Source organism: Loxodonta africana, chromosome 16 (genome assembly GCF_030014295.1).
Source record: "Loxodonta africana isolate mLoxAfr1 chromosome 16, mLoxAfr1.hap2, whole genome shotgun sequence".
NCBI lineage: Eukaryota > Metazoa > Chordata > Mammalia > Proboscidea > Elephantidae > Loxodonta > Loxodonta africana.
Genome location: NC_087357.1, coordinates 32,910,090 through 32,935,178, shown reverse-complemented (window position 1 = coordinate 32,935,178; position 25,089 = coordinate 32,910,090). Strand labels below are relative to the sequence as shown.

The 25,089-nt window shown below is 53.7% G+C and overlaps 1 protein-coding gene across 1 annotated transcript; it reads left to right on the top strand.

Moving 5' to 3' along the window:
• The first annotated feature begins 15,738 nt into the window (after nucleotides 1–15,738).
• Nucleotides 15,739–21,235, top strand: TLX1 (T cell leukemia homeobox 1). Its single transcript, XM_003409170.3, has 3 exons — nucleotides 15,739–16,306; nucleotides 18,485–18,686; nucleotides 21,013–21,235. The coding sequence occupies exons 1-3, from the start codon at nucleotides 15,739–15,741 to the stop codon at nucleotides 21,233–21,235; spliced, it is 993 nt and encodes a 330-aa protein (XP_003409218.1).
• The last annotated feature ends 3,854 nt before the right edge of the window (nucleotides 21,236–25,089 follow it).

Sequence of the window (25,089 nt, the reverse complement as noted above, 5' to 3'; positions counted from 1 at the left end):
GTAGTCAGTAAGAACATACAATCTTCTTTGAATTTTTTTATTTAACATGTGTATATATTTTCCTGTATCCACGTATCCTTGTATTAATCACTTAAAGTCTTGAATCCATCTTGTGTTGATATTTATATAAGATATAAAATACCTTAAATAAACTTACTTTTCAAGTGGCAAAACTTTTCCCGACACCGTTTATTGAGTAATGTCCCCTTCCCCATTGTTTTCTAAACTCTATATGAAATTCTTAGGTATGATTGGGTCTATTTCCGGGCTCTATTCTTTCCCACTGATTTAAAACGCTATTTTGGTGCTGATACCACACTGTTTCCATTTAGTTACCTTGTAATAAAATGTTTCAACATCTGGTCAAACTTTCTGTTCCTTAGAAAATTATTTGTTACATTCACTTATTTACTCTTTCATGTGAAACTTAGAATCATTTTTTGCAGAGTTCCAAGAAAACGTCCAGAGTGACTTTGGTTAGTAGGGCACTGAATCTAAAACTTATCTTGTGGAGAACTGATATTTTACATTGCTCAGCATCTTTACCTAGGAACATGGTATGTCTCACCACTTATCAGTGTTATATTTAGCAATTTGAATGGCTGTGTACTATTTCTCAGATCCCTGGTGGCGCAGTGCGTGAGCGCTATGGCTGCTAACCAAAAGACGGGCAGTTCGAATCCACCAGCTGCTCCTTGGAAACCCTATGCAGCAGTTCTTCTGTGTCCTGTAGGATCCCTATGAGTCGGAATTGACTCAACAGCAAAGGGTTTGGTTTTTACAGGTACTATTCCTTTGTGCTGATATTCCCTGGCTGGCTTAGCCATTTCCCTAGTGTTGGGTATTTAGGTTGCTTCCAAGCTTGGGCTATTGTGAATAGTGCTGCTACAAACACCTTTGAACAAATTGCTTTTTTATTCCCTTGGGATATGATCCCAAAATTGGGATTATCTGATCAAAGGATATGAACAGTATCATGGTTTTTGTTATATAACCCAGGGAGGCTGGGACCAATTTACAGTGCCACCAGCAACATAGAAGAAATATCCACTTTTCCCTTAACAAACCCTTGAACAGCTTGAAGACTTAAAAGGGTAACTTGTTCCTAAGGTCAACATACTGCAACCACCCAAAGACAAAAGAGGGAGTTTCAGAACACGGGGTATTGAAGACCCCTGATCACATTGCCAGAGAGGCAGTCTGCCTCAGTGGGGCCTGCGGCTGTCTGCTGCCCTTGTGTCCTTCTCAGAGCCTGATTCCCTGTCAGCATGGAAGCCTGGTTTATTTTTCTGTATTTAACTTACATTTATAAAACATTTATTATGGGCCAGGTGCTATTCTAAGCATTTAAAAATATGAATGAAATTACTTCTTATAATAAGCCCAGGAGATAAATGCGATTATTATTATCTCCATTCTATGTGTAAAGCAACTGAGTCATGGAAAAGCTTGATGTAGGGCACATAGCTAAGAGGATTCAAAATTAGACAGTCTGACATCTGATTATTAACCACTGTGTCCTGGACCATGTGAACAGGCACTTCTACTTTGTAGCTCCCTTTCTTTCTCTGGATCCTGCAGCCCCAATCTCCTCCGGGGAAGAAAGACCCCAAATCTTTCTGTTCTGTGCTTCAGGGCTTCTTGCACTGGCCTTCCAGTTAACTCTTTCTCCTAAATGGGCACCATGTGTTGGGTCCTGTCATGTGTCAGCTGTTGGGCTAAGCATTTTAACACACATGGTTCATCTCTTTTAATCCTTGTCACAATCATACAAGGTAGGTAGTATATCTTTATTTTATAGAGGAGGAAACTGAGCCTCAGAGAGGTTAGATGAGTTGTCCAAGACCACACAGCTAGTGGAATGGCACAGGGAGGATTTGAATCAGGGTCAGGTTATCCACTAAGCAAGGTAAGCAAGTATTTAGGGCATGAACAAAACAGAGCACCAGTTGTCCAAAGCAAAGACTAAGTTCACTGACTCATTTGCTTTGGTGTGGAATATTCTTTTAGTAGAAAATGTGGTGTACGGGAAAAATCTTAGTACTCTGTATCCACTGAAACTTTTGTTATCGAGTTATCTCATTCCGCTAAATGACATATGCCACTTTGGCATTCAATTGCTAATATTATAGTCTCATTTAAAAAGAAATCACGTCAGGGATAGCTAAGACACACACACACATATATATGTATATAACATGTATGTATATAACTCACATATCCCATTCAGTTGCGTGAGTAAGCAGAGGAGGGGGAACCACAGATTATCAGTGTTTAGGGCCCTCATATGCCTTAATCCAGCTGGTCAAACAAACACCAGTGCCTTCGGTCTTTCCATTATACTTGGCTCCTCTCGGTTCCCTGAAGCCTCACCCTATACCCTATACCTTAGCCCATTTCTCTTTGCCCTGATTGGTTTTCTTGAAGCACAGTGGGGTGGAAGCCAACCTTTCTGGTGTAGCTCATCTGCTCTTCCTGGCTGCAGCAGACCTGGATTCATCAGGGTCCAAGTGGCCACCTCCAAGAAAAATGCCATCTGTACCTGCTGATTTTCAGAACTGAGGACCACACCCACCCTGAGAGAGGCCCCAGATGGTTCCTTCCTTTCCTGTTTCAAAGCCCATGCCCCTTTGGACCCGGCCCACTAAATGCCTATTTCCTGTCTTTGAATCTTCCAGCAGGTTTCAAAGTGCAGATGAGGGGCAGGTTCTGAATCCAATGAATAGACTACACCCCTCAACTCAGATTGTTGCTCCTCCTACTTCCCCAGGTTCTCTGGGATGACTCATAGCTCAGGTACCCTCCAGGGAGTGACTTTCCCCAATCCTGGCATTATAATTGTACAAATCCCAAATACCTTAAGCACACATTCTACTATGTACACAGAGTTCCCACTACAAATAAGAGAAAGCACTTCCCTAGGCCCCAGTAGGCTCTGGAAGATTCTATGGCAGGATTGACTTCAGAAACTGCTTGGCAGCTTGATTGGTTGTATATTCATAATTGTATGTCTTTTTGTGTAACGTGCACACTTGTGTGGTTGTATATGTCTTTGGGTGTATGCTTTTCAATGGGAGATCAGACAGATACATGTCTGCATGGGTGGACCCATGACTTGAACTATGTGCTTGTCTGTTTGTCCACAGGAATTTGTTCATGTATATATATATATATTTTTTTGGATGATAGCTTATATTTTTATTTTGTAGTGATTTCAGCTTAAGATATTTTTCCAAGTGAAAGTATCACAGGCAAAGTTCTGTTCATCACAGGGACACATAAATAAATGCCACTGATTCCTGAAATTATAATAGAACCAAAAATACTGATAAGTGAATAACTTTAATTCTTTTTTGAAAAAACCCTAGCTTTCAAAATACCCCCCTGATTTTACTTTTGAAAATAATATGAGCAATTTTATTTTCAGGCTAAACAGAGATTCTATTACCTTTTTTTTTAACTGATCCTGTAAAAGTTAACATTTCTTTTCTTTTTAGTATACTATAGGTGAAGCTTTATAGAACAAAGTAGCTTCCTTAAACAGTTAGTATACATATTATTTTATGACATTGGTTAACAACCCCGTGACATGTCAACATTGTCCCTTCTCAACCATTTTTACCATTTTACCTTATTACCAGCTTTCCTGTTCCCTTCTGCCTTCCAGTCCTTGCCCCTGGGCTGGTGTACCCCTTTAGTCTCATTTTGTTTTATGGGCATGTCTAATCTTTGAATGAAGGGTAAATCTCAGGAGTGACTTCATTACTGAGCTAAAGGGGTGTCTGGGGGCCATACTCTCGGAGTTTCTCTAGTCTCTGTCAGGTCAGTAAGTCTGGTCTTTTTTTGTGAGTTAGAATTTTGTTCTACATTTTTCTCCAGCTCTGTCTGGCACCCTTGATTTTGAACCCTGAACAACTTGGGGCACTCAAGGAAGCTGGGCACCATCTAGTTGTACTGGACTCAGTCTGGTGGAGACTGTGGTAGTTGTGGTCCATTAATCCTTTGGACTAATCTTTTCCTTGTATCTTTAGTTTTCTTTGTTCTCCCTTGCTCCTGAAGTGTTTGTATATTTTTGAAAGTATGATGTTTGTATGTACCTCCGAGTGTTCATGTGTGTGCATACATACATGATGTACATGATACATAAAAGGATATTTAGTAAAGTTTCTCAAATCCAGAGTATTAAGAAAAGATTTGGGAGGGACACAGCACAAGAGAGGTTTAGTGGAGAGAAATGGTAAAACGGGAAAGGAATCAAGTCTAATGCGTCATAAATAAGGGAGTGGACATTGTGGTAAGTCAGAAATGCCCCTAGACAGATGCAGACAAGTTTACACTCAGCAAACCCATTTATGGCCAAGAGCAAGAATGGAGGGTAGGAGTTGGGGATGAGTGTGTGCTGGCCTGGCCAGGCCTGGTCCCAGTTTTAAGGGCGAGGGACTGGAGAGCCTGGTAAATCATCTCCACATCCAACAAGCCCAGGGTCCAGTCAGTCTCCCACAGACGCTGTGGGTTCCCTGAAGTCAGGACAGTGTGGCCTAGGTGGGGGAGTGGGGGCAGTTGGAGAGAGACTCCAGGAAGCCTATAAATAGGCCATACTGGTCCCCCTCACTCTCTACCTGCTCCAAAGGCAAGGAGCCTCCTTTCAGAAGCTGCTGAAAGGCTTTGCTGATTTCAGAAGGGTCAAGGAGGAGGGAGGAAGGAGGGGAAGCCTCTGAGGTAGAGAAGATTTTGCTGAGCCTGCAGGCTCCCTAGCCCCTCCCTAGCTCCTCATTACTGAGGTCCTTGGGCATGAAATGTCTTTTTATTTGAAGGCCAAAAAGAACCTGGGGCTGTATTAATGACCAGCTAGCACCAGGGCGAGGCCTGAGGCAGGAGGTTAACTCTCTTGACCTTGAAATTCTGTCTGCACTGCTCTGCTGCACAGTGTCCCATTTTTCCAGAGTTTGTCTCTACTGCCTTAGCCTTGTCCTTTCGATGGGACCCTAAAGACACCTCAAGAGGAGGAGGGTCAAGGAGGCCAGCAGAAGGCTTCTACAATGGCTAAGGAAGCTTACCAACTGGGTCAGGGAAACTGAACTGGGCTGAACATTGAGTTCCAACCCCCAGACCAGTAGAGGTGATATTTTACATGAATGTTAGTACAATAAGAAAGATGGTAAAGCAGAGATATACCCAATGAATTAGGGAACTTTTACATTGTTTCATTTTTATGCTGATTAAATAGAAGTAAACAAAAAGTAATTTTCAAAGCTTGGGTCCCCCACTGGCTACTTGAAGAGGGGCTCATGAGTTGTATCTGGAGGATGTTAGAGGAGGCAGAACTTGGAGCTGGCCTTTGAAGAAGGAGTAGTTTTCTTTCTTGGAGAAGGGGGTGTTGTCAGGGCATTGCATCCAAGAGATGAAGTGGGAAGGTGTGAGAGTGTTTATCTTAGTGGCAGACAAGGCCAGTGGTAGCCAGCCAGCAGGGGAGGGTACTACTGATGAAGCTGAAAGTAAGTCTGAGGGCCTTGAATGGCAAAATAAGGAGTCTGGCTTTTCCCCTGCAGGCAATGAACAAAGGAAGAAATGTGGAGCCATGCGCCACGGCCGATTCTAACCCATGGAGGAACGCGCCCAGTACTCCAATGGGGGGAGAAGCTTTGGGTCCCTAGCAGCAGTACAGGTTTGAAAGAGATGGGTAGGGTGCCAGCTGGGAGCAAACTGTTACAGAAAAAGAAGGGTGATGGTTTACGTGAGGGTGTCAATGAGGATCCTGGCTTGGGGGTAGATGGTGAGGCTAGCCCGGAAGAAGGGGCGTGGGCAAGGAGCCCCTGGCTGCTGTCCCAGGAGAAGGTGCCCGCTGGCGGACCCTGAGAGCTGGTGGCCACGCTGTGACCATTCTCACAGAGCGCTCAGCCCAGGCCGCCACAAGCTCTGCGTTCTGAGCCTCGCGCCTCATTGAGAGGTTATTAATAGGGAGTGTGTCTGGTGTCAGAGCGCAGACATAAACTGCATTAGCATTACCCCATAATCTTATTTAGTAAACGCTCATGCCGCTCGGTCTCCTGTAATTGCATTGGGAAGATGTAATATTTATGGAAGGGGAGAGGGGGATGTCACTGCTCATCTCAGCACTGCAGTAAAAGTCCCGGGAAACCAGAGTGCGCAGCCGAAGCCTGGTCGCAGGCCTGGGGAACTGAGGGGGTTGGGTGTCTCCTGCCCCCTGGGTTGGGTGGCCCAGCCTGCCCCAGCCCAGAGCTCCCACCTCACAACTTCTCCCAAGCCTTGGGCAGAGAGGGCCAAGGCAGTGCGGGTGAAGGTAGCAGCCACTTCTCCCCTTGGCTTTATTCCTTCCCAAGTCGGGGTCTCTGCGGGACTTGGTGCAAAGAACTCAGATGCTCTGGTCTCTTCTGGTGGATAGAGGCTCCCGGTTATGGCGGTTATGGCTTGCTGCAACCCCTGGCGCAATTTCTTTACGCCCAAGGCAAACCTACCAAGTGCTAAACAGCTGGGGGTGGGGGGTGGGGGGCTGCCTTTTCCTGAACAACCTGGGGCACTCCAAGAAGCTCAGCAGCAGGCAACAGAGGGCGCCAGCAGATGAGAGGCCCTAGAAGGAATCCTGCCTGGGGCCAGCCTCAGGAACAGTGCCCACCACTGGGATAACCTCCAAAGCCCGCTGTAGCCCTAGGTTCCTGGAGCGTTGGCTACCCACCCCTGTGGGAGCCTGGGATTCAGTCCCTAGTCTCCTTCCTCCAGGCCGGTGTAGGCCTCCTGCTTCCTGGTGAGGAGACAGATGCACAGAGTTGCCCCATGGGACTCCAGGAGTGTGGCTGAGCTCCCACTGCTGGGGAACTTCACGGTCTCCACTGCTTTGGGGTATCGCTGGTGCCCCAAGCACCCACGGGCGGGTGTCAGTGTTGCCGGCAAGCCAGCACTCCAGGCACTTGCAGTTCAGGAATGGGACAGACACACGGTCATGCTCCTGGTGCTGGAAGTCTCAGGCCACCTTGAACAGAGGAGTTATTTCCCAATTGCCTGTCTCTTGTCCCCGTGGGGGGAAAGGAGGAACGCTGCGAGAAGGACCTCAAAGGGCCAGGAGAGCAGGATCAGCCGAGGTGTGAGGATGTCAGGGTAGAAGAGTTGAGTAAATGAATAAATGCATGTGGGTTTTTGGAAAGGTTGAGCCCAAGGGGCACAGAGAGGGCCGCACAGCGCCAGGAACCTCACTGTCAATTGCAGGCAGGAGGTTGTCTGGAGAAAGCGGCTGTGGAAATCTGGTCTGAGAGGAGGGCAGGTGCCCAAGCAGCGACTCTATGGGGGACCCAGGCCAGACTCCCTGGTCCTAGGATGGGTGAAGCAGGAGCTTGGTTGCAGTTCATACCCACGCATAATCCTTACACCCAACGCTGCCCTCCCACATCCTACTCTGCACTTCCCACATCCTCAACACCCCACTCCCAGCACTCCTTCATCCCGCCCAGGCTTACAGCTCCTGGTCCACCCGCACACTTACGCAGAAGGCAGCTCTTCAGGCCCACACTCTTCACTTCACGCTCACACACACCACAACACCCCCACTAAGGCGCACACTGGTCTCACTCCCAAACGCGCGCTGGTCTCCTCCCCCTCCAGCCCTCCGGTCCAAAGACTCGGGAGAGAAGAGGCACCCGGAACCAAGCGCAGCTGAGAGCCGGGAAGAAGGGCGGCGGAGGCGGGCCGCAGCCCCTCCCGGTGTCAGCTCCCTTGCCGCAGTCCCATTAATCACAGCGTCGCATCCAGTTGGGGATCCCGGGCGCCCAGCACCACGCGCAGCCCGCGGGACAATGGGATTATTTCCGGGGGGAGCGGCTGCCTCAGGCCGGGGCTCAGGCGGCGGTGCCTCCTTCTCTCAATTCGTCCCTCGGCGCCTTGCAAGCGCCTGCGGCGGCCGGCGACCGTGGCAGAGCGAGCGCGGGTGGCGCGCTGGTGGCAGGGCCGGACCGGCCTAATTCAATTAGCCGGGTGGTCGCCGCCTCCGCGCAGCGCCTAGCCCGCGGGGCGCCGGTCCGGGCAGCTGCTCTTTGTGCTCCGAGCGCATGCATATGGATACCGGCCGGTTCCCGTCGGCGCCCCACTTCCGGCACCTGCTGCTCCCCCGCCTCTGCGAGAAGGCTCCCGGCCTCCCCAGCAAAGTTGGGAAAGTGCGTGCGGCGGTGTGCAGTTGTGCGTGGAGGGTGCGGATGAAGCGCAAGGGTCTGTGTGCATAAGGGTGTACCTTGTAGATGCGCTTGTCGGTGCGGTTGGGTGTGTCCTTATGTATCTGTGCACTGTGAACCCCAGGGTTGTGTGCGTGAAGAGAGGGTTTTTGTTGATTTGTTTGTTGTTTTTTTAATCTGTGCCTCTGCATGTGGGAATGCGGTCGGCTGTGTCTGTGAGTCCCTGAGTGGGGATGGTGGTGGTGGGGTTCCGTGAGCATCTGTTGCCGTGGAACACCGCGGGAAGTCTGTGTGTTTGGGTGCAAGGGTGAATGTGTGGGTGTGAGCGGATGCTGTCTCTCGCAGATACTGTATCTGGGGTGTCCGCATGCTTATCAACTGTGTATATTCTGTGGGTCGGTGTGCAGTCAGGACACCCTCGCGGAACACACTGTCCCCCACCTACCGCCACCACCTGGGTGGGTCCTCTGGGGCTCAGTCCGTTCTCCCCTCACCCTGCCCCTTGCTTTCTGATGGAGGAAGAGCTTGGCGAGTTTATTTCAAACGCGAACTTCAGCTCAACTCCTTTGCTCAAAGGCCATTCTTCGGACACACCAGGCTCCTGTCGGAGGCAGAGAGCCCGGCGTCCAGGTTCAGCTGCCGGTTTTGAAGCTGGTGCCTTTTTCGGATCCCAGGATAGCCCGGCCTTGGCTCAGCGAGCGCCTGCGACTCCCGCTGAGCAAACCGAGTCCTGAGCGTCACCAGAATAACCCGACCTGTCCATGCCAAGGTGGCCCGAGGTTCTAGGGGTGACTCCGAGACGGCCAGCTCCGCCTCCAGGGCCACAGTCCAGGATTGGGCCCCCTGGCTGAGCCTGGAGGCTGGGTTTCCCTTTCAGGTGGGTTTGGAGGTCTCATCCGCTCTTTCTCAGAAGTCAGCTACGCACCCACCCGGGACGGGGTGAGAAATATGAGTAGATCTGGCCACTGCAAGTTCGAGGCCGGGAGGGAAAGCTCGCTTCATTCCTGAGCAAATGGGGGAGTGGAACACCACACGCCTAGAGGCCTGGCCGGAGGACCACGAAAGGCGCTTGCCAGCCCCGCGCATGGCAGGGAGTAGGGTAGTTCCTAAAAAGCGCTGGTAGTCCTTGGAGGCTCATCCAGCCCGCAGTGAATCGGCGCTCTCTTCCGCTCCCTCGCCCTCCTTGACACTTTGGCATATGGCTCCCGGGGTACCTCAGCTACCTGGAATTCCTGGGATTTGTAGGGCAGAGTAAAGCCTGGGACCTGGGATTCCAGACCCACCTGGTGGGCAGAGCAGAACTCAGGATAGGAGAACGCAGAGGGTCAGAGAGACTCAGAGTTGCCGGCAGACCTGGTGGGAACCTGGACTCGGTGTGTGGGGACCGGCAGTGCCGAGGAAACTGCGGAACTATTGGAGGAGGAGGAGTGGAGAAGGAGGAAGGACAGGGCCACGGGTCTGTCATGCTCTGAGCCATCTCTCAGCCCCTCCCCCTTGGGAGAGACTGAGCCGAGAGGACGTGCCTTCCCAAGGGCACCGCGGACCAGAGCCCCAGAGGAACCTGGCTGCATGGTGGGACTTGAGGGTCTCTGGGCCTCCCTTTGAAAGCAGTAGGTCAGAGAGAGGCCTGAAGCCCTCCCTTGCTGCCCCGGGTGAGGGAGAAAACAGGCCAGCAGCTTTCTAGAGGGTCATAAGCTGAGAGGTAGGGGACTGCAGGAGACGGCCACAGAAAAGCCCCACTGTGAAAGCTGTGGGCCCAGCTCCTTCAGTGGTGAACCCTGATGGGGCTGGGGGTGAGAGGAGGGAAATGGGCCCAGTCTTGTGCTGCAGAGAGCAGTGCCCAGCCATGCCCAGCCAGGCATCTGGGGACAGGGAAGGTGTGGCCTACAGCAACCAAGAGTCTGTCCTCTACCCGTTTTGGTCCCTCCTCTGGAGGAGAAATGTATGCTTAGGTGTTGGGGAGGCCCTCCACCTCTGTTACTGCAAGGATTGGATGGGGGCCCATGGGGCCGGCCCTGGAATACAAGCAAATGCCCCAGCCATGAGGAGCTATTGAGTTTTGTGGCTGGAACAAGCCTAGCCTGCTCACTTCCCTCCTCACCAAACCTAGGTTCTCAGAGACCATGAGCCTGGGGGGTGGGGGAATAGAGTTACCTTTACTGGATTGCCAAGTCACTAAGTCACCAGCTGGGCCTGCCTCCCACTGAGAAGGGGCAGTTTTTTTGCCACCCTCACTGAGGCAGATGGGCAAGACAGGCGGGGGCACCTTTGGTACTGGACAAAGACCCTAATGGCTCCACCATGGACCCCTTCATGTCACCCATCTCTAATAGGCTTCTCAGCTCATCCCATTCTTTTCCTGCTAAATGTCCATTGGGCATACCCCGCCCTTCTCTCCCCACACCCAAAGGGCCACATATGGTCATTTCCTCATTAACTACACTAGAATACTGACCCCTGTCCCACAGATAACACACACGCCATTGAAGCACACATCGTTATTACACTCACATTTTGACACCAGCAGCGAAGGAACCAGCTCAGCCCATCCCGTGTGCACCTTACAGAGAACAGTTGTAGACACATGCTCTCCTCCTGTTACAGAAAGCACACGTTCACTTGCATTCTCATTGACACAGACAAATCCAGCTGTAAAGACAACCCAGACTTCCTCTCCCCCAACACATTGACCAAAACTCATTTTATTTGCAGTTGTATCCCAACCACCTAACACAGTGCCTGATACATAATAGACACTCAAAAAATATTTTTTTAATAAATGAAAAAAATGATTCCTTAAAGACATACCCAGTACAACTGTGCAGTCCTCCCTACCCTCACTGTCACACACACTTTCACACCTGCTGTCCCCTTGCTGGCACAGAGTCCCACAAACACAAAGTAATTAAGTTACCACACATACCCCTAAGCAAAAGGACAACCCCTGCCCCGGGGGTCTCTCCCAGAGGGGCCACAGGGGGGAGTCTCCTTAGGATCCCACATGGCCCCTTTTCTCCTTCTCTACCCCCAGCCTCAGCCCCAGCTGCTCCTCTTTTAATTGGAGGCACTTCTTTATTCAGCAGGCGAGGGAGGGGCTGGCTCTTGGGGCAGGAGTCACTTGGCGGCCTCAGGGCTAGAGAGAAGGGTCTGCAACTCACCTAGGTGTGTGCAGGCAAGTTGAGGACCACATCTGCCAAGTTTGGGCTTGAGGAAGCAGCTTGTGATGGATGAGTAGAGTCAGAAAACCAGCATTTGAGTTGTCTTTGCCCACCTTTCCAGCTCTCAGTGCCTTGATTTCCTCATCTGTAAAATGGGGATAACAAAAACCACATCACAGGATTATTGGGGGATGAGACAAGGTAACTACTGCAAATGAAGTCACTTAGGACAGCTGGGGAGCTTTGTGAGTCCTGCTGTCTTTTCCTCTTTCCTTTTTCCTGACAGAGTTGCCATGCAGATGGGACAGCCTGGGCAGGCACGAGAAAGCACTGTGGAAACCCAGAAGCTGCACCCATTATAAGCTCTGTGTGAATCTCCTCCTCCATTTCAGAAAACTTTCCAGCCTTCAATGTTGTGCTCAGGTAACACCACTTCCTGGAGAAGGGGAGGGGGTGGGGGGTGGGGGTGGGCAGAGCCCAGTGAGTCCTGACCCTTTAATCTCCTCTTTCTGAACTCAGAAGAAGCTGAGAGGGAAATCTTGAACCTCAGCAGCTACCCTATTGGAAGACAAAGGCTAAGGTCAAGGGGACTAACAGAAACCCAACCGAGGGGCTTCAGGGAGGAGGCCAGCACAAGGGAGATTTGGATTGGGATAAAAGTTGACCCTGATAAGCAGGAGAGGTGGATGGAAAGTAACCAGAAGAGATCCGTTGGGCAGCAGTTGTGAAAAAAAACCCAGTTGTGAGGGCAGGGGGAATTCAGGGTGGCAGATTATGATTGAGCCTAATGGTCTTACTGGCCTACTAGGCAGCTGTGACCTCTGCCAATCAAGGCTGGGCCAGTAAGGTCTCCTCCCAGGTACCCTGAAAAACTAGTGCCAGATTTAAGGAGTTCAAGTGGTGGATCAGATCCCCCCCCCCCCAAAAATTGAAACACACAGGATTGGAAGGCCAGAGCAACTAGAAAGGTACACCCGGGTGAGGAAAAGAGGCTGGAGGTGCAGAGGGTTAGAAACACTCAGGAGGTTTCCTGCATGGGCCAAAAAGTAGCAAAGGATAACCTGGAAAGATAGGATTTTTGACTGCAGCAAGCAGGACTGTGGTTAGACATGCAAGTAACTTCTTGACTAAAAGGAATAGAGCCATTGGGACCTAGCCTCAAAAGAATCTGTAGCATCCCTCCCCATAGTTTTCAGCCTTATACAGGGAAAACAGTTCTAGTTTTGGGATCCCAAACCAACCCTCTTCTGGTTGTGGCACTTTGGGGTAGTTCGTTCACCTCACCAAGTCTCAATTTCCATTTCTCTTTTTAAATGAGATGTAATTCACATACCATAATATTTAGCCTTTGAAAGTGTACAGTTCAGTGGTTTTTAGTATATTCACAAAGTTGTGCAACCATCGCCACTATCTAATTTTGGAATATTTTCATCACCCCAAAAAGAAACTCCCATACCCATTAGCAGTCACTCCCCACTCCTCCCCTCTCACCAGCCCCTGGCAACGACTAATTGACCTTCTGGCTCCATGGATTTGCCCACTCTGGACATTTTGTATAAATGGAATCCTACAATATGTGACCTTATGTGTCTGACTTCTTTCATTTAACACGGTGTTTTTGAGGTTCGCCCATGTCATAGCATGAAACAGCACTTCATTCCTTTTTATGGCTGACTCATATTCCATTGTATTGATAAAGCACATTTTGCTTACCTGCTCAATTGTTGGACATTTTGGTTGTTTCAAGTTTTTGGCTACTACGAATAATATTGCTGTGAACAGCCATTCAGTTTTCTTGATTATAAACAATAGGGACACTTCTACTAACTTCACAAGGTTGTTGTGAGTCTTAAATAAGACAAGTGTCATGAGGTGCCTGGTGCATAGGAATTACTCAGTAAACATTTGTCTCAAGATAAGAGCCAGAAATGACACTCATTCCACTCAAAACAACTTCCTAAATAAGTCATGGAGCCTCTCAGGTATGGGTGAGGTACATGGATTGGGCCATGGACGGGGACGGGGAGGAGAGAAGTAGAGAGGAAGTAAAGCTCTCCCCTCATGACTCTGCTCAGTGTTTGCAAACAATCATCAATCTCACATCTGGCTTTGTCTTGAGTGGGTCTTTGCCTACCTCTCTGGAGCCCAAAAAAGGTTTCCCATAGAGACAAGCTTCCAACCAGGCCAACCCACAAAGCAGGTTGAATTCAGCTCCTCTGTCTTGATCAGGTCACTCAGACTTTCTGAAATTTGGTTTCCCCACAACTGTAAAGTAGGGATAATACTTGTCTCAAAGGGTTGGTATACAGTTAAGTTTATATTGTTCTCCATAGCACTTATTACCATCTGACTTATTATATATTTACTTACCTATATTTATAGATTAAATATATAATTTATTTTGTATAATATGTAACCTTTTGTGTCTGGCTTTTTTCACTTAGCGTAATGTTTTCAATGTTGGTCCATGTTGTAGCATGAATCAGCTCTTTATTCCTTTTTATGGCTGAATCATATTCCATTGTATGTATATACCACATTTTGTTTATCTGTTCATCAGTCGATGGACATTTATATTAATATGCTATATTATTATATCTTATATATAATTTTATATATTTATAGCTAATGATTCATTTATATATAAATATATTAAATATATAAATATTTACTTGCTTATGTGTTTATTTGTTACCGCCCTACTAGAACATAAGCTCCATGAGGACAGAGCCTTTTCTTTGTTCACTGCCATATTCCCAGTGCCTAGAACAGTGCCTGGCACATAGTAGGTGCTCGATAAATATTGTTGAATAAGGGGATTCACTCATTCATTTTTCAGCCAAGATGAGCATATGTTGTGGGTTGGGGCCATGTTGAGGGGGTACAGAGATGAGTAGTCCCCTCCCTGCCTTCAAAGAGCTCTTTAAGGGGGAAAAAAAATGCAAAAACAAATAGATTGCAAGGAGACTTGATAAGTAGAATGTGAAGGCACCTAGCATCTTGCCTGATACAGACAGTTCCTCCTGAAGGTGAGATGAATCTGAAACTGACCTGAAGTAGACCAGAAATAGATGGAAAATGTTCTAACCTGTGCCTTTTCCAGAGCTTGGCTCTTGGGAGGGAGCAGCCCTTTCCCTACAAGAGAGGGGAAAGACAGGAAGCAGAAAAAGGGAGTTTCCTCCTTCTCTCCTGGGCTCTAGGCCAGTCAGCCACAAGCAAAACTTTGAAAAGACCTAAATTTGTCCTGGATGCATTTCCCTGATCCACCTTTCCCAGTCCTTGCAGCCTTAAGCCCCTAGATTTCAAAAAATAAAACAACTCCTTTCCCTTCACAGTCAAAGGCTTCTGTGGGAAGCAGTCAGGTTGAATTCAGTCACCTGCTATGTGAATTGCTTCTTGAGGCATCTGTTTCTTTAAAAGAAAAGGAGGCTCTTGAGGCCATGGACACTCCAGCAGCAGGCCTCAAGGCAACTCCCTTGAGTTGTGCCTGCCTTTCAAAAAGTCTTCTCTTCCTCAGTTTCTCTAAAAGGGCTGAGTTGGAGTGGTTGTTGACTTTTTTTTCCCCCAACAACATACAGCCAGCTGTTCCTAGGCTTCTGTTGTAAAGCAGGACAAGCCTGAACTCACCGTCCTGCCTCAGGGGCCTGGGCTCCATACCTGGGGAATAGACCATCCTCTATTTTCTAATCAGTCAGGCCGGAAGTTTGGAGTAAATCGCCGGTTTGAGTGACAGGTGTTTCCCAGCTGAGCCCGGGGGGGATTCTCGGTTGTGCAGGGACACTCTTCCCCAGAGGCCTGGTGGGCTGCACCCTTCAGCCTCGTTCAAAGTGAGGGATGGCTCCTATCAGGCTGGGAAGGGGCTCTGAACTCCCCTTCCTTGGTTCCATCTGTCTGTTGGTCTCTCGGAATAGCCGCCTGTAGTTCTTTCTTTCTCCTTTTACGCCTCCCCCTGTTCTCTTCTCGCTCTTCCTGAACTCCTTCTCCTAGCCTTGGTCTCTGTCCCTCTATCTCTGACTCCTGCCTCCGTCTCCGCTCCGGGCCTCCCTTTCCCCCTCCCCCGCCCCCGCGCTGTCATTCACCCTGCTCCTCTCCTCGCGCAGCCAATGAAGAGACCCGGCCGAAACGGCTAGGCTAGCTCGCACCGGGCTTTTTCGCCCGGTGATTGATGTCCCAGAGTCAACAGCGAGCGAGCAGCCAGGAGACGGGAAGGAGCAGCAGGAGAAGGGAAGAATACGGCTCCCCCTCTCTCCCTCCCCTCCCCCTACTTTAGCCCTCCCTGCGCACTTCGCCTCCAAGTCTCGGCTCAGCCGGGAGCCGCCGCCGCCTCTGCGCCCGTGCGCGCTGCCCCGGAGCCCAGAGCCTCGAGTGCCGTCGCCCGGCCCCCCTGCGGGGCCGGGGCCAGCATGGAACACCTGGGTCCGCATCACCTTCACCCGGGCCACGCGGAACCCATCAGCTTCGGCATCGATCAGATCCTCAACAGCCCGGACCAGGGCGGCTGCATGGGGCCCGCCTCGCGCCTTCAGGACGGAGAATACGGCCTTGGCTGTTTGGTCGGAGGCGCTTACGCTTACGGCGGTGGCGGGGGCCCAGCGACCGGGGTAGGGGTCGGGGGCCCAGGGGCCTACAGCGCTGGCGGCCCGGGTGGCCCAGCAGGCGGTAGCGGCGGCAGCGGCGCCTGCAGCATGGGCCCGCTGGCCGGCTCCTACAACGTGAACATGGCCTTGGCCGGCGGCCCCGGACCCGGCGGCGGCAGCGGGGGCGGCGGCGGGGGGTCGCTGAGCGCTGCAGGAGTGATCCGGGTTCCGGCACACAGGCCGCTCGCGGGATCCGTGGCCCATCCCCAGTCCCTGGCTACCGGCTTGCCCACCGTGCCCTCCGTGCCTGCCGTGCCGGGCGTTAACAACCTAACAGGCCTCACCTTCCCCTGGATGGAGAGTAACCGCAGATACACAAAGGACAGGTTCACAGGTGAGTCGGGCCAACGCGCTGCGCCCCTCCTGCCCGAGCCCCAGGCTGTGCGCCACCCTCGCCTCACTCGGTGGCTCTCCGCAGTCCCTACTGCGCGCCAGGGCGCCCAGCTTCTCTAGCGACTTCCCCAAGTTTAGCCGCCTGCCTCCTGTCTGTGCTTGCGGAATGGCCATGCTCTAAGAGTTCTCCTATCCTGGGCCCCTCTTGGTCTCTCCCCCAGGACCCCAGCTCCGAGAAGCTCTCCTTGGTCCCTCCTCGGGATCCCAGGGACCGGGCAGGCAGAGGGAAGGGGGCCGTAGCTTCGGGGCTACCTACAGTAGCCTTTGGGGTTCAGGAATGTCGGAGAAAGGGGCACGATGTGAACAAACTCAGATTCTGCGGTCCCGGCCGCCGTTCTCTGGCCCAGTCAGCCGGCACGGCTCCCTCTTCGAGTACCTGAATCCCGCGCAAGGAAAGAACAGGTTCCCCCACCTCCCGCCCCTGTGCACACACACACTTCGCGCTTCAAGCTCTGGGCCTGTCGCGCGGCCCGGCTCCGCTGCCCTTCTAACAGACACCCAGAGCCTGGGTAAAGCCGCAGAGTCGGCGAGTCCTTCTTTCCCGACTGCGGGCTGCGTCTCAGGCGGCGGCAGCGCGGGCTGAGCCGCCTGGGACTGCTCCGGCTTTGCTTTTGCTCTGTTCGGGCGCAGCGTCCTCCCCCGGGACCAGCCCAGTTCCCTCTGGCTTGAATAATGTAAGGTCCCCTGCGGCGATCGATCCCCGGCCTGTGGACGGCTCCCGGGAAGATTACGCACTCTGCGGCGGCAGGCTGCCGCCCTCGCCGCTGCTGCTTCGCGCCTCCTCCGCTTGCCCTGGCTCCCTGCGCTCGGCTTCCGCTCTCTAGTCTCGCTCTCGCGCGGGCCAGATTCCCCTGCCGGTCCTCTCACTCTTCTTAGCGTTCCCGGGATCTGGGACCACGACCCTCCGTCGCCAGTCCAGGCTCCCAAACCCCGCTGGGAAGCAGCCGCGAGTTGAGTCCGGGTTCGTTGGCCGGGTCTTAGAGTCGAGAGGCAGGAGGCCCAGGCCGCTGCCGGCGCCACTTGGGGCTCGCGAGCTGCAAGGCTCCAGGGCCCAAGGGTGGAATGGGATGGGGTGCACATAGAGTGGGAGAGACAGAGCTAGGCTTTGCGGCTAGGCGATCCCAAGGCATCCCAAGTCCCCTGCTCCTGGTGCAGACACCCAGGCAGGCAGGCTGCTCCTGGAGCCTGGGCCCAGACGCTGGGGCTGTGGCAGAAGGGGGCGGGCAGAGGGAGAAGACTGCTGCTCTGGGCCTTCGGCAAGGGCCCTTCACTCCAGGGCCGCTGAGCTTTTTTTCCTGGCCCCCCAGTCCTCTTGGACCTGAAGAAGTAGTAGCCTGGGCCTAGTGCCCATCCACTCCTCCCACCCAGGCCAGGCCAGGCTTGAAGCGATGGACTGAACTCCAGCCCAGAACCTACTGTTCCCATCTCTGGGGAGAGGTACTCCATAGAGGGCATACCCAGGGGAGCCACAGCCCACCCAAACCTGCTTCAGGCCTGAAGGAGGAGCATGAAAAGCATGTGAGGTTTCCAGCCAGGATATGGCTGGTGCCTTCCTTGCCAGCCTCCTGTGGGCCCCTGCCTGTGTGCCTGTGTTGTGCTTGTATGGCTGTGTGTCTGCCTGACTGGGTGTGTAGATCCAGAAGTTTGTGGCCGCTACGTGTCATGTGTCTGTGTGTGTTGCTGTGTGATGGAGGCTCAGGTCAGGGATCAGGGTTGGGGGCCTTGACCAAAGCAGGGGCTGTTAACGTTGTGAAGCTTCCCTGACACTGGAGACCTGGGCCTGCCTTTTAGCTCTCCTCAGACCTGCCCCTCTGGAGGACAGTGGAGGTGGCTGTGGCCATGTCTGCGCTGGGCACTCCCGGCCGGGGGCTAGGGAGGCCTTTGTGGTGGTGGCAGCCGTGAGGGCCTGGAAGGCGGGAGGGAGCCGTTCCTGCTGAGGCTTTGGCGCTGAGGGCTGACCGGAGGCTCACACGCCTGCTCTGGGGTCCAGCCCCTGCGCTAGCTGGCTCGCGGGGTATCAGGCCTGGGACGCTTCCTGACGCTCTGCCGCTTGCTTCTGCCGTCTGTCTGTCTCCCGCTCCAGTGGCCCTCTCACCCTTCACTGTAACACGCCGTATAGGTCACCCCTATCAGAACCGGACGCCCCCCAAGAAGAAGAAGCCGCGCACGTCCTTCACGCGCCTGCAGATCTGCGAGCTGGAGAAGCGCTTCCACCGCCAGAAGTACCTAGCCTCGGCCGAGCGCGCCGCCCTAGCCAAGGCGCTCAAAATGACCGACGCGCAGGTCAAAACCTGGTTCCAGAACCGGCGGACAAAGTGGAGGTGAGCGCGCGGGCGGGCGCGGCCGCGGGCGGCGGAGGCTCGGGCGGCTCTCGGCTAGGGCCTCCCGGGGTGCACACACTCCCTCTGCTCGCCTCTTCCCAATCCGATCCGAGGAGCCAGAGACTCCTCCTAGGCTCCTGGGGAGCAGGAAACAACGGCAGCCTACAGCTGGGATGGGACTGGGAGCTCCAGCTCGGGCTCTGTTTTTCCTGAAGTTTCAGAGCTTTTTGGCTACCACACTATGCCCGTGTAGACGCCGCTGGGCTCTTCCGCTGCTTGGGAAACAGGCAGGTTGGAGCAGTCTATGCAGTCTAAGCTTCCCGGCTCAGCGAGGCCTGAGGGGCTTTTTGTTTGCTCAGACTCGCGCTTCCAGGAGACTGAAGGCAGAATGGCCCGCGCCTAGTTTCTGCGCTCCAGCCGGGGCTCCGGTAGCGCGCATGAAGCCCCGACCCCGGCTGAGCCCTGCTGACGCTGTCCTCCCCAGACGCGCGGCCTCGAGCAGCCGGCCCCTACCCTGGAAGGGGAAAATCAATCTGCACCGGCTGCAGCAGGCATTTCGCGGGTCCCATGAAAGCGGGATCAATTAGGAGCAGATGGGCGTGGGTGAGATACATTTTCCCTTACTCCCGTCACACACCCACGACTGCATTCACTACATACTCATTTTATTTTTTTCGCATACATATGTATACTTCTACGTCTTTCGTTTTTGCTGTCTCCTTCATGGACACGCAGCGTCCCCCACACTCCTAAGCAGCCTTATTCTCCGCATACCCCTAGCGCTTTCTCCAGCTACATCCACTTGCACCCTACTTGTACCCTCTGGCACCCTTCCCATCCGGCCCATTCACTGGGTTCCACACACTCCGGAGCTCCGCATGGGGAAAGCAGAGATTCTGGCCAGAGTTAGCGCCGTCCAGGCAGTCCTCCGGGCAAGACGAAGGAATTGGAGTTTTCTCTTTTTCTCATTGAAGGTGGGGAATCGGCCCATCGGGCTGCAAAGCAAGCCATAGCCCCTAGAGTCTGCCCCCCCTAACATTCCTGCTACGGGAGAAGGAGTTGGGGGACGTGGCCTCAGTCCTCTGGAAAGCTAGTTAAAGAGAGAGCAAAGGCTAGCTGGTACGGGGGTGGAGGGGGCTGGTGTTCCTAAAGCCTGCTGAAAGCTGCAGCCTGGGGAGAGGAGGGAGCCATGGGGTGGGTGTTTCAGAGAGGTTGGGAGGGGAGAGACAGAGAGCACACGCAAAAAGAGAAACTAAAACACAAAGAAAAAAAAAAGATAGACACTGCAGGGGGGAAAGGAGAAAAACAGGCAGCCTGTGGGAGTTTTATTTATAATAAAGATATGCAACGGATGACTAACAGCCGCATATTCGTTTCAAACGAATTCCCTTAATTCTGAGAGAACGAAGAGAGTGGGGGGAGACAAAACGAGAGATAAAGACATAAAGTGTAAAGGAAGAGAAACATTCAGGCGGCTGGACATGCAGGAAAGAAAGGGAGGACAGAGGCCAAAAGACTTACACAGAGCGGAAAGGCAAGAAGGGGAGGCGCAGAGGAGGCCGGCATCCGCCACTCGAAGAGGCCCTCGCCATCTTCGCCCGGGTTCATCGATCGCCTACAAATTGCTTCTGGAGGCCCCGGGGACTCCCATTAGGTCTGTCCACCTTAGAGACAGACGTTTGATCTCAGTTGACGGGGTGGAGGGGCGGCATTAAATGGAATAAGTGAGTCATCGCCTCCGTAGACCTCCTCGGAGGAGGCCGCGTCGGGCGGGAGCCCCGGCAGGACGCAGGGCGAGGGCCTTGGGCGAGAGGCCGGAGGCCTGTGAGAAGTTGGCAGAAAGCAGGGAGAGAAGAGGTTTGCAGGCGGCTCGCATCTGTCTGGCCCTGGCCTTTTGGCCTTGAAGGGTGAGGCGGGTAAGGCTCCTTGGCTTGGGACTGCACCTGGGCTCCCTCGAGGCTGGGGAGAGGCAGGACGCCATCTAGGTCGCCGCCTTTCTACCCCTAGTCGCACTGTCCAAGGCTAGTGGGGTATGGGCGCTTCGCGTTGATGGACGCCCCAGTGGCTTGGACCTAGCGGACTTGACACCATCTCCCTGGGGGCATCCCCCCTCCATCCACTTTGGGGGCTGGTTTCCAGACTTTGCCGGAGTCAGGACTCTCAAGGGAAGGTACTGCGTCAAAGGAGGCCGAGCTGGAGTTCGGGGCTGCACAGGGGAGCAGTGCCCGCTCAGGCTCTCTCTCCGGAGCGGACCCGGATCCTGGGGGCGGGGGGGAGAGAGGCGGTGTCCCGGCGGCTAACCGCGCGGCGGCTTGTCCCGGTGCAGGCGGCAGACGGCGGAGGAGCGCGAGGCCGAGAGGCAGCAGGCGAACCGCATCCTCCTGCAGCTGCAGCAGGAGGCCTTCCAGAAGAGCCTGGCTCAGCCGCTGCCCGCCGATCCGCTGTGCGTACACAACTCGTCGCTCTTCGCCCTGCAGAACCTGCAACCCTGGTCTGATGACTCCACCAAGATCACCAGCGTCACGTCGGTGGCGTCGGCCTGCGAGTGAGACTGCACTCCTTCCCCGAGGGACCCCCAACCCAGCCAGGGGTCGCTGAGGCCCAGAACCAGGACTCACCCGCGTCCCTCCCCGCCGTGGACTGCACGCGGGAGGCAGGCTGCACCCCTCTGCACCGGCCCGCACCCTCCCGCCGGCCCTGCTCTCTCTTCGGAGGAAGAAAAGGGCTCGCGGGACAGGACAGGAGAATTCCGCGCCCACCGGAACTGTTGAGAATCCTCAGTTTGCGTCTATTTTCTTTTATTCTGATTTTTAACTTGGGGCCCGAGAGAGGTAGGGGGAGTGGTGGAGGAAGAGTTTCTGGGGTCCCCAGGACTGCCATCTGAACTTGCCTTGCGGAAATCCCCTATCTGTGTCCCTCTCACACCCACAGGCCCACACGGAAGCGATGGCAGGGTCCCTCCTGGTGTTACCCTAGAAGCACACACAGGGGGACCCATGGCAGGGTGACATGTAACACAGGATTGCAGCCTTCACACCCTTGACTCTCACTACCAGGCACAGGTGAGGGGTCACCCAGACTCACTCTGGGTAGCACGGCCCCCCCAACACAAGGCCACGGTCACACGGTGACACACAATCCCATGCACAAAAGCAAACAACGTCACTTGCCTTCCAGGCCCCCATCACACAGCCCAGCGGCATCCAGGTACTCACAGGCAGGTTTTTACACAAACTCACAAACTCGGCCCATTTCTTCAGATTCTGTTCATAGGGGTGGGGGGATTAAGTTATGCACTTATAAGGTGTTTTCTGTGTAACCATTTTATAAAGTGCTTGTGTAATTTATGTGAAAAATAAATAAATAAAACCCTCTGGATACGGAGTCCGGGCTGCCTGCTCCTTGCTGAGCCCAGCACCTTGAATGTACTCGTATTTGGTGCTGGCTGGTGCTGCTGCAGTAGCCGCTGGTCATGGGCTTGCCTGACCTGGGGAGCAGGACCTGCAGTCTCTGAACAGAGAAAAGAAGGAGGGGGACAGACAGAGAGGATAGAGCAGAGGGGAGGAGGAGAGCCAAGTTGCTTCTCTCCTGGGAGAGCTAGTGTTTGCGAAGATGTGGATGTCTTTGAGTATGATCAGTGTGTGTGTGTGTGTGTGTGTGTGTGTTGTGATCATGTGGGCAGTCAGGGTATTACTGATAGTAAATGTGGGTAATGGTGTTTTAGTGTGTGTTTTGCAATTATTGTATGCAAATGTTTTTTGCTTAAATTGCAAATCAAAACTCTGGTTGTATGCCTGGGCTTGTAGTGGTGTGTATGTAACCTTGTGTGAACACGATCATGTCTCTTTGGATATGTGTGTGATCACCAGTATTTGTGATTGCATATGAATTATGTATTAGTTTGTGGGAGAACATACTAGTTTCTCTTTGTGAACCTATTTCTGTGTTAAATGTGTGAATGTGATTGTGTGTCACCTGTAACTGTATCAGTGTAATTGCGTATATGTGATGCAATTGTGTTTGAGCTGTGTATTTTAACTGTGTAATCTTGTGTGTGACAGTGTGCAATTGAGGGAATGAATGTCTTTGTGGGGAGTGTGGACCGTTGTGGAAGACTCCTTGTGGGATATGGCTGCATATACATGAATATAATCGTGCGTTAACACTGCACACAATTCTGGGGGGTTAAGGTGGTGTGTACAGATACACTGTGGAGGGACAACTTCTGCTAGGAGTTCTGGGGACCTAGGCCCTGTGGCATCAGGCTGTAGACTGAGGCACACTGAGCCAGGAATTGGGGCCAGGAGCCTGTGGTGCTCTCAGCAGGCCTTCCTGTTTCCCAGCACTGGCCTGACACTGGGAGGGATCTAAAAAAGTGACTTCTCCAGCCATAAGGGCACCCCCGGTATGCTACCTCGGCAACACCTAGTCTCCGATCTGCTAGGCCAATCGCAGGCAGGCAAAATTCACTTGGGTCTGCTTTTCTTGAAGGGGTCCTGGGGTGTAAGGTCTAGGAAACTGGCCACCCTGGAGGTGGGGGGTGGGGGGTGGAGGTAGGAGGCTCTTTATTTGGGATGAAAGTGAGAGACCTTGCCGGTAGGAACTAGAAGTGGGCTGTGGGGCTGGTGTGGGTTCCTGGAGCTGTCCTAACCCGGCCGACACGGGAGCCCCACCGTTCTCATCCCTACCGGGCTGCCGTACAAGGGTTTCGACTCGGGACAAAGAGCACAGCAACCTGCTACTCTGGGAAGCCACAGGGGGAAATAGGCCTGGTGTGGAGGGAAGCTCATCCATTCCCTCATCCGCGGCCCTCTTGGGGCTGGAATCCGTCAAGAAAGGAGAGTTGGGGCCAAAGGACTTGGGCCTGCCTCCCTGTCCCTGACGCGAAGGTCCATCGGTGCCGGCCCGACCCTGACAAGGTGAATGTTGGGCGAGGGGAGAGGGGTCCGGCCGCAGCGCCAAGTCTGGAGCGGGTCTCCCGCCAGCGCCAGCTCCAGCGGCGAGCGTTAGGTAGAGCGAAATCCGGAAATGGCGCTCCCACAGCCGCAGAATTCGTCTCTTTCCACCTGGGCAGGTCTGGCGGTGCGCTCTGCTCTCACCCGGCCTGGAGCCGCCGAGGGCTCGGGTGTATTTGCGTCTTGCAGCACCGCTAGTGCTCGGAGCTGCACCATCGCGGAGCTGCCAAACCCCAGGGGAAATCGGGCTTTTCTCTTGCCTCCCAACCCCCGGGATCCCCTCCAAAGGTTGCTGCGCCCAGAGGCCTCTGGATATTTTCTGGCCACAGACTGTCCGGCTGAGGAGCTGGGGGGCGGGGGGGCGGGGGGAACGACCTCTACACAACCCGCCCCAAACCGGCTCCAAAACCCAGGCGCTTCACCTCCACCGCCTCCCCCCAATCCGTGCTTGCGGAGACAAACGCAAAGCAACGTTGGGCACAACATACACCCGCCAAATGTGTCTCCAGCCTCCCAGTCTTCACAAACGGCCCGGGGCTCACACTCAACCCAGCAGGCAGAGGCCCGTCACAGGCCCCGAGCCCCTCAGCCCCTCTGCTCTCAGACCTTGCCCAGACTGTCGGAGCCTCACGGGGAAGGGGGCACCCAGCGTGTCCAGGCCCCAGCGCAGGTCACGGGCGCCCAGGTGGGCGTCCACCGCCACCTAGATGCCTTCCTGTACCCTGCGCTCACTGGGCCCCCGGTGGCCCGGCTCGCGCTCTCCCACGGGCCCCTCTGGCCGGCACAGGAGCTCGGGTGAAGCCTCCTCCCTCGGCCCTGAGGGAAAGCGCAGGACTCCCCACTCTCCACCCGGAATTCGTTGCGACGGAATCTCAGCGAGGGGAGCGGCGAACCCCGGGTCCTCCGAGCGTGCCTTAGCGGAGAAGGGCCGGACCCGCGGCCTCCGTGGGAGTGGGGTGGAGACCGAAGGGAAGAGGGCTGAGGAGGGTAACAGTCGGGCCGACTACCCCCAGGTTTGCCCAGAACTCGGGAGATTTCGAAAGTGCGCGACTCCTGGCCTTCCACTGCGCCTGCCGGAAACGATAGATCAGGATGTAGATAGTTCAGAACAGAAAACGAACACATTATCTGAATAAGTGTGTGTAAAAATGCGGGGAGAAGAGAAGAGGAATAACAGACCTGTCTGGACAGAAGGACCCTCTTCCTTCCTCGGCTTGAGCGAGCCACACAGACCAAATTCCCGTGGCAAGTGAGCCCCACCGGAGAGAGTGAGTGGACCGCGGCCTGGGGCCCCAGAAGCTGGGCAGGACTGGGGTCCTGGGGCCCTGCTGTGCGGAGGGTCGCACCCAGAGAATCTGGTTCAACCTGTTAACTATAATAGCGCCTTTGTGAAGCCGGATTCGTTCTTGGGGTTGTGTGGGCACTGGGGCTGCCCGGTGACACCTGGC